The sequence below is a fragment of the Mesoplodon mirus genome, assembly GCF_964341445.2.
Source record: "Mesoplodon mirus genome assembly, chromosome: X".
NCBI lineage: Eukaryota > Metazoa > Chordata > Mammalia > Artiodactyla > Ziphiidae > Mesoplodon > Mesoplodon mirus.
In genome coordinates, this window is record NC_138981.1 from 93,321,485 (window position 1) to 93,337,942 (window position 16,458).

Sequence of the window (16,458 nt, forward strand, 5' to 3'; positions counted from 1 at the left end):
TTCCAGGGATACAGCCGCCTGTGGTTCAAAAACGGAGTTCCACAGTGGCAATGAAAATTGGCAGGCTCACAGTCCAGGCCGCCCTCAGGCCCAGGGAAGGCAGCCTCCGTGGATCCCCAGCTGCCACCCATACTGCTGCTCTGGGGGTTCTTGTTCTGTGGGGCCTTTTCTCAGGAAAGAAGTTGAATTTGGTCATAAAAACTGTCTTGGGCATTTCTCCTGCCCATTCCCTGCCGCAGCACCTCTGGGCCCAGGAAATCCGATGGATCCAGCTAAGCCCTGAGAGCCTTTGTCTCCTGTGAAGTGCAGGTTCCGCACTGGAAGTCTGGGGCTGGGTACTCCGACTGGCCCCGGGTCGCCTCTGTCTCCTGCAGGGATGGAGATCATGAGAGCCGTGTGAGCAGGAGCTTAGACACGAGGTCAGGCACGGGCTGACTGCTCATATCAGCTCTTCCTGCCCCACCCCAGGCCCCCTTTCTGGGCTCTTCCACCTTCTTCCCCGCCCCTGTTTCCCCAACTTTGCATTAATGTGCACGCCCTCTCCCTCCTTCGACAAACTCAAGGTCCACCTGCAACTTTAGACCCTACTCAAAACCCTTCTCCACTGAGCAACGGGAATGTGTGTCCAGGCCTCTAACGTGCAGTAGTAACTCAGAGTGATTAGGTCTTTTGGTTTAAAAGGACTTCATTCAGAAACCTCAAATCTTATTATCTAACAGAGGGTTGGTATAAGCCACAGGAATGACAAAGTTGATAAACAAAATGTACCATGGGAAGCATGGGTGGCAATTCCAGAATTCAATTCCCCAGCTCACCTTTTTCACCAGGGCTACCAGCCTGTCCAGATGGTCCAACTCTTCCCGTCGACCCAGGAATTCCCTTTAATCCACTTGCACCAGGAATACCAGGGAGACCTGGAATCCCTGGAAAACCTATCAGTCCAACAGACCCCTTCTCACCTGTTGAGAAACAAGAATTTCTATTATTATCCCTGTTTGACATATAAGAAAATGGAAGCTCAGAGACGTTAATTAACTCACCCAAAGTCACACAGCTAGGAAGTTGCAGAGAAGGGATTCAAACCCAAGTTTCTCTAACCCCAAAGCCAAAGCTCTGAGTCAGTACATGTTATGCTACTTCCCTGAACAGGGGCATTGTACTAAGCGCCAGAAAGGAAAGAAGAGGTGGGAACCTCTCTTATGATTTGCCAAGTTAGAGCTCATGTTTGGCACAGGAGGAAAAAAAAGAAGCCTATGGCCAGGAGGCAGGGAGATGAGCTCTAGCCTGGTGCTGTTGCTAACCAGTTGTGTGACCTTGGACCAGTCACTTTCCCCCCATGCCCAGCCTCTGGTGTCTAGCAGGACAGTCACAGGAGTTGAGAGCGATCAGGCTCTATGGTAGAAGTTGTGCAAATGAGTAACCCTGGTGTGGCTGTTCCTGTCTTGGGCTCCCTGCCCATGATATTCAGCCCAGTGATCCACCCAGCAGGCAGGGAAGGCGACTCACCTTGGGTGGGGTTCCTCCTTTAGCACTAGCCTTGTCCAACTATCTTGCCAAGAAAGCCCTGCCCACCTCCCTCCCCATTCCCCTTTCCCAGGCAGAGAGGAGGGTGGGGGCGAGCTGGGCAGCATGGCAGCTCCTTTTTGGCCCCCACTGGTGCCTTCCTGATACCTTCACTTACCCTTCGGACCTGGCAGGCCTGGCAGTCCAGTGGCCCCTGGCAAGCCGGAGTTCCCCAGGAAGCCAATTAGCCCTGGAGATCCTGGAAGGCCTTTCAGCCCAGGCAGGCCTCTCTTTCCAGCTGATGCAGGGGGACCTATATCGCCTCTTGGACCTTTCTTTCCAGGATGTCCTGAATCAGTACAGGAGAGAACACAGGACAGCTGTCAAGTGAGACTCTGTCCAGATCTGGGCCGCTGCCCATTCCCATGGCTTCTGGTTGGTTGGCTTGTTAGCGTTTATAAACTGCCCTTTAACAATGGCTTAGGCAGGCTGCTAACAGGCAGAGTTCTTAGTTGGCTGAAGCATTAGCACCTACCGCCCAGGGCGCCCCGCCAATGGCGACTTCTTTCAACATGGCACTGTAGCTGGCGGGGGCGGGGAGGGGGGAGAGCAAACCCCTTCTGATGATAACTCTTCCCCCTTCATGAATGTGGTTCACACTTTAGCCTTTGAATGGAGCTCTGGGAAGCCAGGGTGGCAACTGGACTCTAGTTTCCTGGTACTTCCAGTTTGAATCACTCCACAATGGCTGTTTCCTGAGCCAATCGGTGAAGTAGAGGTTAAAGCCAAGCCATTGTTTCAGCCTCCCAGGGAGCCATGGATACAGGGCTGCCCTTTTAATCCCTCATGCAAGCAGTTAAGTCAGCCAGTTCCTTGGCATTAGGGTTGAAAGACCCCCTAGGGCCAAGTACTGTAGAAATCCCCAAGGCCCATCTGGTATCCTAGGTATTCTGAAACTTCTTTCACCAGGCTTTAAGTTGCTCAATGGGATTAACCTCCTGAGCTGCTGCCAAAGTGGAATGTTCAGGTACAAAGCAAGGAAATTAAAAAACCAAAGGATTAAATCAGTGACGACAGAGGTATTTGGGCCCCCAAGGACCTAAATGAATGGCTGACTTGGCCTTCTATGGATTGAAAAGCATCAAGTAGCTGCGAGCCCCAGGATTCTAATGGGAGGCTGTGAAGGGGATTCCACAACAAGGGAAGGAAATTCAATGGGGGCCAACCCCACAGCATGAGTTCAGGGACCCCTGGCCTTGCCAGGTTATAGTGTATAGTGAGATAATTCCCCAAGAGGCCAAGCTAGTGGGACTGTTAGTCTGTGAGCTTGTGTGCTGTTTTCTCACCTGGACAGCCTGTGTGAAGAGCCCAGAAACACAGAAGGACAAAGGGGATAAAAAAGATATTAGCGGCTCTGCAAAAACTCAACTTCAGTCACGTGGCTGGGAGTCGGGGCGGACAGCAGGGTGAGGAGGGGGGTGTGAGAAAAAGGCAAGCTGCAAACAGTAGGCTGGAACCAGGGGCCGTGAGGCCCCGCTGTGGAGTGAAAGACACTCTGGCCCTGGGTCCTCAGAGGCCTGCTGGCCCGAGAGGCAGGCTGCCAGCGGCACGGTGGTCACCCGCTCTGCCTGAGCTCCTCGTCCGGCCCCAGTGAGGGCGGTGGAGAGGGGCGAGGCCCACGTGCACAAGGAGGGCAGGAAGGCAGGAAGGAGGCTGAAGCCTGAAAAGGGGGACGGAGGCCATGGGGGAGGGGCGGGGAACGATCATATTTGGGGGTCACATTTTGGAGGCTAAACTGCAGCAATGGGTTTGGCTTGGCACTGCGAGGGTGACTTGAGATGTGAAACTTGAGAGGTTAGGAAAGTCAGTCTCCTTGTCAACTCTGACCCTGTCACACTGCTGCTACTACCCCTCAGGGTGCCGGGTTGGTGGGGAGGCGGGGAGAGGAGGGGAGGGCTTAGCTTAAGTCTGTCAAGAGGGGGCTCCTCCTCCGAAGGACCTACCTGAAGTGCCTGGAAAGCCTGGTGTTCCTGGGAACCCGGGTTTGCCCTTGATGCCGAATAGACCATCAGATCCCCGGAGGCCTGGTTGTCCTGCGCGGCCTGGTATTCCAGGGCTGCCCCGATCACCTTTGGGGCCCAGCAAGCCCGACTTCCCAAGCAAACCTAAGGAAAGGAAGGGCCAGACAATTACAGCCTGGACTGATAGCAGGGACCGATTACCAAACCAACTTCCAGCGGAAGAGCCTGCCCAGGATGCACCCCACGTGCCACTGTCTTGTCAGCTCAAGCCTTGTTGCTAATCACAGGCTCTGCAAGAAATCTGACTATGGATTATAGATACTTCTGGAATTACTAAGACAGGAGAATGGACACAGGTGATTTAAGAAAAAGTTCCACAAAGGGAAGGACAGAACAAAATGACTTTTCATTTCAAGCCCCTAATTAATCCATCACCCCAGAGTCATGCAGGTATTCATGCAAGTATAGCAGTTACTGAAAGGCTTTCTGTAGACCGTCAAATAAGTGGGGCAAAGAGAGTCACCCTTGGGTCCTGTAAGGCCAGAGTCTCCAGGAAATCCTCTGTCCCCTGGCAGTCCCTGTAGGCCTTGCTCCCCAGGAGCACCATTTTCAGCACCAATGATGTCACCAGGGGCTCCCTTGGGACCTGGTAAGCCGGGACTGCCAACTTTCCCAGGCAAGCCATCTTTTCCAGGGAGCCCAGGAAACCCAGGCAAGCCCTTCTCTCCACGAGGTCCAGGAAATCCTAAATGTAAAGAGGCAAAAATAAAAGGCCATGGAGGTTTAGAAGTGTAGGTTTGGGGAGAGGACTCTGACACAGGTTTTTTCCCTACTACAAAAGCTAACATATTAGTAATGTGTGTCGCTTCCCTTAAAGGTCAGGAGTCTCTGGTCCTGGGAAGACTTGCCCAGTGGCAGGGACTGCCCCGTGTGCCCTGGAGGAGGTTCTAGCTCAGCGGGCAGAGCTCAGCAACCCGCTCCTGGGGAGCCTACAGTGGCCAAAGAGCACAGGTTACGCCCGGGACCTCCTGTCAAAGGCCTGGTCTCTTCTGGAGTCGTCTAACTCCTGCTATCACGCCTCCCTCTTTCTGGGTGGCAGGGGGACCTGCAGCACTGATAAGCCCGAGGGAACGTGACCTAAGATGAGCCTCATGCCGTAGAGCAAGGGTGGTTCTCAAACGGAGCATGCATCAGAGTCTCCTGGGGCAGGGGTGCCTGGGAAAAGCCAGATTGCAGGGCCCACCCGCAGAGCTTCTGATCAGTAACTCTGCCAAGGGGCCAAGGCACTGCGTTACTACCAAGTTCCCAGGTGATGCTGACGCTTCTGGCCGAGGGAACAGTTTGAGAACCACTGGTGCAGTGCAGAACAATGAAGCTCAGGTTGGAATGACAGGGTGTGAGTGAAGGCTTTGAAATACGACAACTTCCCTCTCACTCATCTGAATCTCCTTCTCTGACCTTTAAGGAGTTGATCCAGGAAACTGCCATAGAACTTGCAGTCAGACCACGTGGCAGAGTCCTAGCTCTATCACTAGTGACCTTGTGATCTCAGGTGAGTCACCTTCCATAGGAGCCTCAGTTTCCTCCTCTGAAAGTGAAGACGTTGGCCCAGCTCCGCACAAATGGCCGTTATTGCTCTGAGATGCTGGCATTCTATAGCTCTAAGCTCTCTTGCCTGAGTATGAAATTAAAACTGTCCCACTTACACCAGAGCACAAACCTAACTTCCTATAGTGGGTGGATGGCTACCACAATCCAAACACACATTCACACAAAAGGAGAAGCAGGTGAGGAGAAGCTCCTTTTCTTACCTGGCAATTCATGGAGGTGAACCAGTCCTGGACTTCCGGGCTCTCCTTTATTTCCACGCAATCCAGGCTGGCCTGGAGTCCCAGGGAGGCCACGGGCCCCGTTAGGGCCTGAAAACCCAAATGTGAGTGGTAAGGGGAAAGGAAAGTCAGTGTGGCTAGCTATGATTTGTGATATCCAGTCAAGAATCCTAGTCTCGGGAATTCCCTGGTGGTCCAGTGGTTAGGACTCCGTGCTTTCACTGCCAAGGGCGTGGGTTCGATCCCTGGTTGGGGAACTAAGATCCCACAAGCTGTGTGGTGCGGCCGAAAAAAAAAATTCTAGGCTCTTGGAGACCCTCTCTTATTCTCACCTCCCGACACAGCCCTCTTTAGCAGCCATTCTATTTCCTCAATCCTCAAGGCCACCCTCTCAGAAGGAATGTGGATCCCCAAATGCTACCGGGCTATCCTCAGCTTCCTTTGGTGCATGGCCCTTACAAGTGTGCTCAGTGGCTTTTTCTGGCCTCATTCCATACCTGGGAATCCGGGAGCTCCTGGGAATCCTGATGGACCGTATGGCCCAGGAATAATACAAGGCAAGGTGATACCTGTAAATGGTAACATGTGAGCAGGTGGTGAACCCCCTGAGTCACAGACGATTTCCCCCTAGCATGCTCCTTTACTCCCACTCCATCGAATGGAACAGCTAAGTTATTCTCCCCACCCAGAAGCTGGGAGCCCATGCAGAAAAATCATAGCATCAGAAGCTCTTGGGAGTTACTCCTAGTGCAATTTCTCACAGATAAGAATGCCCCTAGTGTCCAAGTCAGGACATCTTATTCTAACAAAGTTTCCTGTTGTGTAGGAAGAGCAGCAAACGGCAGTTGCCTTTTCACCCTGCCTTCAGATGGAACCCCTCCCTAGGATGTGTGCTTGGTGTTAGTTATTATTATGCCCACATCACTAGATTGGAGTGTTTGAAGCTAATACCTCTCAGGTTCAGATGACTGCTCTTTTCTTGGAATGAGGCTTTTCCCAAACCACTGGGTTCTTTTGACACATGTTATTTGAGATTTACTGAAACCTACTGATTGTCCTTGGTCAGATGGACCCATATGTCTGTACCAGGTAAACACTGAAGGCCACTCTCTTGGCCATGGCAGACAGTGACCCTTCCCTCAGCTCCTCATTTGAAACTGTCAACTCTGCTACTCAGGGAGAAGGGGTAGTCAATTTCACTATTCAAGACATTGAAATTGACCTGCGGAGCCGTTCCCCTGGCAAATTCTTCCTTGCTCACTAATAGTGCGAATAAAGAGTCTATAAGATCACAGGGGGGAGGTTTAATAAAATACCAGTGAACAAATTGTTAGTTGGCTCCTTCAAACGCCATTTATAAGCAATTGCTAATTAAAATCAGTCTTGCCTATTCATTAAAACAATCCCCTGAGATCTACTTTAAGCCAGAGTCCACAGTTCTAATAAACTGCTATAGCTTTTGCCTGTACGTAAAATAAATCACAAATTGCATCTCTTAAAGATATGTATACAACCTATGATTCAGACTGCTTACTGAACTGGCTAGCATTCCTCCTCCAGTCCCGCTTCCATTTTCCAATTTAAAGGCTTGATGGCATTTTAGCCCACCTGTTCTAGTCCTAAATCAAAATTGGGAATTGAACAGTATAATGTATTGGTTAAGAGGTTGGGCTCTGAAGCCAGACAGAGCTGAGCTTGTATCGTAGTTCTGCTACTAACTAGTGGTATGAGCGAGATACTCAACCTCTCTGAGCCTCACGTGTAAAATTGGAGCTACTTACGTCATATGGTGCTTGTGAGGATTATATGGAATAGTGTTAACAGCACTTAGCACAGCGCCTGACACCCTGGTATGTGCTCAGTGAATACTAGTGTTTTAGTATCTTACTTAAGGAGGAGTATTCAGAAGAGCTCCCGCAAGGCCATCCCCTGGATTCTACCTCAGTCAGGTTAGTGACACTACTTTGTAGCCTGGGCAGCAACTCTCTGCCTTCTAGACCTCAGGCTCCTATAGTTATATTTCCACAGGTGGAAAGATGGCCACAAGCCTGATCTTCCTCCATAGGTAGTCATACCCATCTCCATCCTGCCAGATGTTGAAATGATGGAGCTATTTTGGAGGGCTATTTCCCTACTGTGGAAACATGCTTTATGAGCAAGCATCTCATGATGGATGAGATGCTTCATGGGGAGAGGGCTGCCAGTCCTGTGCTCGGCTTTGGACTAGGCTGAAGAACTGCCTCGCTAGATGGTATCATGAGAGGGACCCTGCAGAAAACTCTCCTGCCCCAACTATTTCAGTGGCTGATTGACTCTAATGTGTCAAACATTGTAGTTCCATTGCTTTAAGTCTTAAAAAACAAACTGGATAAAATACAAATATCTCTGGGCCAGGTCCAAACATGAAGCCATCCATTTTCAATTGATCATATCTGTTTCATAGATTCTTTTCACCTGTGATAGCCAGAGCAAAACAAAATCTTTAGAAGATGGGGCCAAGGACAGGCATCTGGAAAGGTTCCAGGGCAGGAAATATACTTAGACAAGGGAAGATGAGTAGAACCCAGAGGAAATCAAGGACCTACTTCCCTTTGCCTCGGACCAGTCCTGTACAACACAACACATTTGTGTATTGCAAGCAGAGGGTCAAAATGGTGAGAAGGTAAGGACTTCACGTCATACTGCTATCTGACTCTTTTACTTTACATTCCTGTCTTTTACTTTACATCCCTGAATTCCGAGCCTTCTCCCCAACAAAGCAGAAACCAGCTCTACCCTTGTTCTGTTTTATAAGTGCAACAAATGACCTAGTTATTCAGAATTTTCCCCATTAATGACAAAATTCATCTTCAGAATAAAAAAGCACCTCTGGTTATCAAGATTCTAACATCTCAGCTGATTCTGGTTCCAGTGAATAAATATCAGACATGTGTGGCTCCTTCCAGGTACCTCCCAAGGCAAGTCATGGCCTCAGTTAAGTTCATAAATGAAGATGCTCAAGGAAGAGATCAGCCAAGCCATCAACATGCACAGTGAAGAAGGCCAGCCCCTTGCAGAGACTGCATGCCCACTTCCTCTCTCCTCCCTCCCAGGAGAGGTGTGCTAAGGAGACTTTGCAGCGGTGTCAGCGTGAGTCTTTGCGCCCCAGCCTTAGGATCACCCCTCCCCAGTCCGGGCCTCCAGTGTGGTGCTCAGGCCATTGTGAGTGTCTGACATTAAGTGAACAAAAAGGAAGGGGGGTGGTTTGCCATCACTGGTGTTTGAGAACCTCTAGACCTAACTACCTCTCACCTCCCTCTGTGTCTAAGTCTCCTTGCCCAACCTTCTCCCTGCAGCAGCAGTCACCTAGACCAAACAAGTAAAGAAGAAAATTAAACAGGGACAGAAGTTCCTTGAGGCCCAAGGGAAGTCTTGTCTGTAGCCCACCGATCAAATTCCCTGTCTGGACTGAGTCGAGAAAGCTGGCATCCACACTGGATCAAGGACACAGTAGCCGCTGCAGTGATAACCAGGGTGATTGATTACTATGAGCATCTGGATCAGAGCCTCTTTGGAAGCAGCCAGTTGTCTCCTTGCCCAGGATTTGTAATAATTCACACTATTAGGTTGAAAGGCTTCTGATGACTTCATTCCCTTTCCTGGCAATGTAGTTGTCCTAGCCTGAGCCACCACCAGTTGGAGTGAGTACATTTAGGAACAGCATCTTCATCTTTCATGGCAACAGCAATGACCATAATGCAAATGTTTAGGGCCCACAGGTTAAGTGTTTTTACAATTGTGTGGAAAGAAAGCTAGGTTTGAGGAGTTATATTTGGTGGCTGTAGAGAGAAAAAGAAAGCTAATGCTCTTACTTGAAGTAATTTTTGGGAAAGTCTTGGTATTGCAACAAGAACATTTTCTGCATAAGGCATCTCCCAGGCTATAGCTTTCTAGATCACTAGTTTCCTGAGAACTTTCTGGGTCCAGGGATAGTGAAGTTTGGGACAGAAATGTTCCTGTGGGCTTCCTTCTGTTTCCAAGCAGTTGGAATGTTGATAATACTCAGATTTGAGCGTATCTAAGTATATAGGCACCATGTTAATATAACTCAGTTTAAAACCTAGTTGCCTGCAAAATGGGTTGAACTAGAACGAAGACCCAACTGGCGGAGGGGCGGTGGAATGACCATGAATAATGTCTCTGGGAACAGAGCTGGAAGCAAAGCTATAGCTGACACCAGGACTTCCAAAGGGCCGAATGGTTTTGTTTGACAAAATTCCTCACAGCCTTAATAGGGATACTGACTTGGACTGAAATACTGACTTGGGTTTAAGAATCTGGAATCATCCATTTTTAACTTGTACTGTAATCCTTATTATACCAATTCACAAAAGTACATTTTAAAAGAAATAAATTTTTACAAGACCAGGTATCTGTCTTCTTTTTTGTAATTCTTCAAGGTGATGAGGTGGGAAGAGGAGAAATAGGTCTAAGAAAAAGGTCCTTGGTTATGGAAAAGGCCCTTTCCTCTGTAAATGTATATTAGTCTCCCGTGGAACACTGCACTATACTAGGCAGGTTGAGAAACACTAAAAAGGATTACTCAAAAAGGATTACTTCCTTAGTATCCAGAGGCTTACAATGCATTTGGAAAAAGTAAAAGCATTAATGGAAGAAAATATATAATCTAACTGGCAAAGACATACTATAGGGGTCATGAGAAAGCTTAGTGGAAGAATTAGGGCCTATATCGAACCCTGAAAGTTGGATGGGATGTGAGTACATAGAGAAAGGAGGAAGCGTATTCAAGAAAAAGGCAACATGGGCAAAATCTTGTAGTTAGAAATGAATATATGGTTTATGGGGACAGTGAAAGATACTGTTGTCTTAGTGTTTTGTTTTGTTTTAATCATGAAGAGTATGAGATAAAGTCAGGTTAGAAAGGTTGGTTGTGTCCATGTTTGGAGACTTCTGAATTCTAGGCTGAGGAGTTTGAACATTGTCCTCTATTTAGGAGAGAACATTTGTGGCTTTGGACTAGGGGAGTAACATGATGGAACCAGCTCTTTACAGATTATTAAATTGGCAGCAGTGTTCATAGTGGAATTGAGTGGGGAAAGTCTAGAGGCAGGAAATGAAAAACTACTTAGGAAGTTGTCATTCTTCCATCCATCCATCCATCTATTCATCCATCCATCCATCTATTCCAACAAGCATATAGGTGTTAGCTAGGCATGAGATAATGAGCTTAATACCAAGAAGAAGAAGGGGAGAATATACGAGGCATTGCAAATGAAGAATATGAGATGAATTTCAAGTTTTCAAACTTCAGACGACTACAAGAAGTGTGGTACCACTAATGGGAACATAGAAGTTGTGGAAACACAGAAGTTAGGATGAAGAACTGTTCTAGCTGTATGCAAGAAGGCAAGTTAATAGCATAGTACCTTGATCTATAAGCAGGGCTGTCACTCATTATAATTACTAAAATTCAAGTACAAAGAGAAGTTATATAAATGGGAGGGATTTAAGGTATGAAATGGAGATCAGACTAGATAGAACTAGGGTCTCTTCTCAATCTGAGATCTCATGAATTAAGGAAAGGTTCTTCCCTACTGATGATATTACCATACAACTTAGAGGATAGCTTCCTTGTCCAATTTCCACTCATTACTTCCATGGCACTTGTAATAAATGGTCATCCAGCTTCTGCTTGAAATCTTCCAGGGATTATGAGCTCATAACCTCCCAAGGCCATTCTGTTATACTTTCAGACTGCTCTGTTAGGAAGTTCTTCACTTAGTAGGGCTGAAATCTATATTGTTCTGTGTAACTGTACCACAGTATGACCCTTTTTCCACATGAAAACCCTCAAGAGGATTGAAAGTAGTGATTCCAGTTAGCCTTCTTATGACACATTTCACGCATCTGGGTCATATCTACCCTCAAGGAGTCAGTTCTCCAAGCCCAAAGCCAGATGATTCCCCGACTCACCTGGAATCCCAGGGGGGCCTGGTTGCCCTGGGAATCCATCTACTCCTTTATCTCCAGGAAGCCCACGAGGTCCAGAAGATCCTGGTAGCCCAATTCCTGGGGGGCCAATTGGACCAGTGTGGCCTTTTTCACCAGGAAGTCCTGGTAACCCCTTTTCACCTGGGAAGCCCTGTCCACCATCACCCTAGACAACACATAGGAAAGGATGAAAGCATGACTTAAGAGACTTATCTGGAGAGCCCTCTGACCACAGGAAAGAAACACCTAACCAGTATGAGCAGGGCTTTATTTTTTGGTTAAAATTCTCTGTCACTCTAGTTTTTCAATCAATTCTTCTGAGTCGAGTTAATGGGAGTGAAGCTTGTCAACCCTGAGTGATCTGATAATGCAAAAGGTTCTAGATTGGTGGGGGTGAGGGGGAAGGACAACTCTGGTTGGGGGGGGTCATAGAAAGCAGCTGGATTACTTGCAAGGGAAAGCTCCTGAGAAGCCGAAACATTTTAAGTGATGTGGTCAGTTGTCACTAGCGTTTATCAAGTGAGCCAATGACCCATTCTGAGAAAAAGATCCCTATTTTACAGAAAGGAAAAGCACAGAGCCAAAAGTGTCAGTGGCAGAGGCAGGAAGTAGCCATCAGATACTCCCCACCCACCCACCTGCCAAGTCAGGTGTGAGGATTTACAGCACTATTTACCCAGGAACAATCGACTTACCTGAAAGCCTGGCAGGCCTGGTAAACCTGGTACTCCGTCCTTGCCTGGGGCTCCTGTCTCGCCAGGGAGCCCCTGGGGACCAGGATCACCCTGATCTCCTGGCATCCCTGATCCTGTACTGAGAGTCGCTTCCCCTTTCTTTCCTTTGGGGCCTGCCAGACCTCGAGGCCCAAATACACCCTGACAAAAAGACAGAAGGGAATGATGAGGAGATGCAGACTTCATAAGATTCTGGCACCTCGCATAGGTCTGACCTAAAACAGGTCCTTGGGTACATTTTGGCGCAGTTCTGGACACTGGATTATATCGTCATCTTGGATTATAATTGCCCATTTATTTTCTTACCCTTTCTAAATTTTGCAATCTTTGAGGATGGGAACCTTGTCTTCAGGGCCTGGCACGGTTCTAGGCAAATGTCAATAATTTTGTGGAAGGAAGGGAGGGAGGAAGGGAGGGAACATAGGTAGGTTAAAGCAGAAAGGGACTTTCAAGATACCTAGATAGACTTCTTCATACTACGGATCAAAACCTTGAAGGTCTGCTTTATCCCCATCTTTCTTTTATGTGTTTTAGGAAAGTGATTGGTGAGGAGTGAGGGGCATTTAAAAGCTCCCATTCGCTCCCTCAGAGCCAAAGTTTGGTAAGACTTACTGGATCCCCTGATGGGCCCTGTGCACCCCCAGAGCCTGAATCTCCTCTTGTTCCTTTCAGGCCCGGAAGGCCCAGGAGACCTGGTGGCCCAGGCAGGCCTGGCTCCCCAGGTGGTCCAATGTTTGGGACACCACCATCACAAGCACAAAAACCTGAGTCCCCTGGAGGAAAAAAAAAAAAGAGACAACATTAATCTAAGTGGGCCATCTTTCCAAGAAGAAGGAAGACCTGCCCGCGCTAATCTGTGACCTGAACAACTCCATGGAGGGAATCAGAAGGCCTGCAGAGAACAGACTTGAATGAACTAGGTTCACTTTCCATCAAAGTACATCTGTGCTAGTGATTTGGATTTCAGTCTTCTGGGGTGGAGCCCAGCCATCAGTGAGTCTAATGTGCAGCCAGAGTTGAGAACCACGGACCTATACTAACCAACTGAGAGTCTGGAATCTAAGCCACTTGAACATCCTATTCACCAAAATGTCTTTCCCCTGTCTTTTGTACACAGAGACAAATGCCAAATAAATTGACGACAGAGATTTCAGAAAAGCATCTTTGAAGAGATAGCAAGGGGTCACTAGCACTATAGCCCAGCCACTTATACCGTCCAGGCTTATGGTCTAGGAAATGAGACTGTGCATCAACAGAGGTGACTCTGAGTTTCCCTGAGATCCTGAAGGGCCTCTTCCTACCTTTAGAAAATCGATAATCCCTGAAACTCTGAAAGAACAGCCTGTTCTCCAAATAATCATTTCTCGAGTGTGATCCATGAACCTCCTGCATGAGTCACCTGGGATGTTTGTTTATAAGGCAGCTTGCTGGGCCTCACCCCAGGTCCAATCAATCAGGCTCTCAGGTGGCCAGATCCAAGAATCTAATTTGTAGTAATTTCCCCTAGGTGATTCTCATGTCCAGTGAATCACTTGAGAACCACTATCACTATTCCAGTCTCAGAGAGAAAAAAAAAAAAAAAAAAAAAACCTTCTGGTCCCATGGGAATATAGGAGGGGAGGCATTAGAGTCGGCCCTGTTTTTAAGTATGAGAATGGTATCAAGAAGCACACTAGCTCTGCAGTGAGTCAGGGAAGGGCCAAAGTTGACATCCTAGGTCAAGACTTGAAATTTAATATCCTTTGCCCTCAATCATCTTCCCTGGATCTAAAAATTAGAGATGGGGCTTTCAAAAATTTCTGAATTAGCTCCTATACTTAGGTAGTTCCATTTTATGATAGGGCAATGAGAAAGGAGAGGAGTGAGTTAAAACCTCTCTGTTTGAGGTCGAGGAGACCTGTAAATTCCTTGAGAGAACAGGATAGATCTCAGGTACCTGAAACTCCCAGGTATACCCAAACCTCTCTTCAGCCAGTACTTTCACCTCTTCCTCCACCCTGCCCTGGGCTAGAACTATAATGAAGTGATTTATTTGCACTTCAGCATCTGCCCCTCAGAGTATGAAATGGAGGAATGACCCAAAGACAACAGGAAGATGGAAAGTGCAAGGCAGCCGAAGGCTGGGGCAATCAATCAATCCTTCAGTCAATCTGTGGGGACCAGAGTTGTTTTCCAGGAGCCAGTTGACTTTTTCAGAGTTCCAGGTCTTGACCTCTCCTTCAGGCTGAAGGTAATCATAAGTGACTTCTTGCCTTGGCCTTGCAAACTGAGAGGGGCTGCAGAATGTGCAGAGTAGCTTCTGCAGGTGGAGGGGCAGGTAGAGTAGCCTGGGGGCCACTTTGTCCTGTGTGACCTCAATCGCCAGCCTCAGTCTTAGAGCTCCAAATATAGCACTTCCAATAGTCGTATAATCACGTCCCCACTCAAGATCCAGGATTGGTCTTGTTCAGGTTCCCAAGGCTGTTAGTTTGCTTCTTCCCAGAGGGCCTTCTCCAGGGAGTTTGGGGAACAAAGAAACCTAAGGGGACAAAATCACCTTTGATTCCTTTGAGGCCCGGGTTTCCTTTTGGACCTCGTTCTCCTTGGAGACCAGGCAGCCCTGGCTCTGTGCTCTGTAGAGTTCCCGTCTCAAATGCTGGACCTTCAGGAAAAAGAAACATAAAAGATTGGCAACTTACAGGCGCCTGGGCTCATGTGACTCAGCATAGCAGCTCAGTCACCCAGGGACCTTGAGCCTCAACCAACAGAGCAGAGACACCCTCCCCCCAAAAAATCCAAGACGAGGACCCAAAGTCTGTAGCAGGTCCAAACTCTGTTGGTTCAATTCTCTCTACTACTACTACTTATAGGATGTCTACTACGCTCCAGGCACTGGACTAGACATTGGGGATATGGGAATAACCAAGGCAGCTTCAGCAACTCAGCAGTCCCCGTGTCTATCCCAGGAAGTCCTCTTAGGACAAAAGAGGAGATGGGTACAAGCTGCAGTGGTCAGGGTTTGCAGGTTACAAAGAAACATGTGGAGCATATTTCTAGCCTTTTGCTTAGAATCTAGAATCTCATGCTCAGGTAGATGACCTAAGGAGAATAAGCCCTGTGGAGGCTTTTAGCAGCCACTTTGAGGATCCAGGCTTGGTTTCCCATTTCTTGGACTCTCAGCCCACCCTGCTGGAGCCCTGAGGACCAGGGAAAGCTTGAAAGAACCAATGCTGCTCCTTCAGAAGCTGCAAGACCACAGGCCTAGGGGCTGAGAACAGTGAAGGGGGAAACGGAATGACTATGAAGTCAGAAGGCATTAGGTAGTGTCTGATCATTGAGATGGTCCTCACTTGTCTATTCCTTGATGTATACTCTGATTGCTGTGGTCCATAACCTGTGAGATGCTCCCTCCCTCAAAAATCAGTACTGTTCTGCAATCTGGATCACACCTGGATCTCAAGACCAAAGAGAGAAACAAACAACTTACCGGGTAGGCCTGGTAGGCCTGGCAGGCCTGGCAAACCATCTCTGCCAGGGAGGCCAGCTGCCCCAATTGTGGTGTGACCGGGGTTTCCTTGGTCCCCCTTCAGGCCTGGAACTCCCTGGAGCCCTAGAGCACCGGGGCCACCTGGAAGGATAAGTCCACACAAACATGCTCATCACATCACCCTCCTCTTCAGGGGATTCCAATCAGTGCCGATGTTAGACACTAGCTCCAAGGAAGAATTTGGGAACGCATTTGCCCTTCTCCTGCCGCTGAGTTAGAAGGGTCCCTAGGAATCAGCTAGCCTAACCTCTTGGGAAATGGAGGCCCAAAGACGTACAGAAACATGGTCAGGGGTGCAGAACTTCTAAGTGGCACACCTGAGAGGGAAACCTGGGTCTCCAGCCTCCCATTTCTAGATTTTTTCCACCTCGGTGCTGAGATCAGCTGTACCTCCTCCAAGGGGCCATTTTAAAAGCACAGGTATCCTTACAGAGGCCCATCTCCAGAGAATTTAGAAACTGCTGTCTTTAAAAGTAATGTCAGAGGCTTTATATTTGGAATATCACTGCCTCCCAGACTCTGGCATGCCCTTTCTCTATTTACTACTATAGAGTGACATATGGGCGTGTTCCTCCAATGATTGTGTCAAGGATGTCATCCACAGGATCCTGGGTTAAGCACAGAGTGAAGGTCTGGGTACAAACTTTCATCTGGGCTTTTGTTAGCTCCTTCTGGCAAGCATCAACTGGGATGGCACATAAACAGAAGGGTGACAGGGCTCTGGCAGGCCAATGCAGGCCCCCTCATTGATGGTCTGGGATTGCCTGTCTAGTTATGGTACATTATTGAGGTCAAAGGAAAGCTGCTTACCCAAGCCCTATTCTCATATACATTGGTCTTGGGCTTGCAGCAGG

At 48.2% G+C, this 16,458-nt stretch overlaps 1 protein-coding gene across 1 annotated transcript in view; it reads right to left on the reverse strand.

Moving 5' to 3' along the window:
* The window catches only part of COL4A6 (collagen type IV alpha 6 chain), a gene marked incomplete at its 5' end in the record, with an annotated part of 287,166 nt that overhangs the window by 20,425 nt on the left and 250,283 nt on the right, over positions 1 to 16,458 (reverse strand). The window contains 13 exons of the mRNA XM_082609313.1: positions 243 to 368; positions 816 to 959; positions 1,682 to 1,852; positions 3,507 to 3,668; positions 4,048 to 4,269; positions 5,336 to 5,443; positions 5,851 to 5,922; positions 8,645 to 8,698; positions 11,327 to 11,510; positions 12,040 to 12,219; positions 12,691 to 12,851; positions 14,615 to 14,719; positions 15,545 to 15,685. Of these exons, the coding sequence (XP_082465439.1) occupies positions 243 to 368; positions 816 to 959; positions 1,682 to 1,852; positions 3,507 to 3,668; positions 4,048 to 4,269; positions 5,336 to 5,443; positions 5,851 to 5,922; positions 8,645 to 8,698; positions 11,327 to 11,510; positions 12,040 to 12,219; positions 12,691 to 12,851; positions 14,615 to 14,719; positions 15,545 to 15,685 (1,830 nt within the window). The remainder of the gene's footprint in view (positions 1 to 242; positions 369 to 815; positions 960 to 1,681; positions 1,853 to 3,506; positions 3,669 to 4,047; positions 4,270 to 5,335; positions 5,444 to 5,850; positions 5,923 to 8,644; positions 8,699 to 11,326; positions 11,511 to 12,039; positions 12,220 to 12,690; positions 12,852 to 14,614; positions 14,720 to 15,544; positions 15,686 to 16,458) is intronic.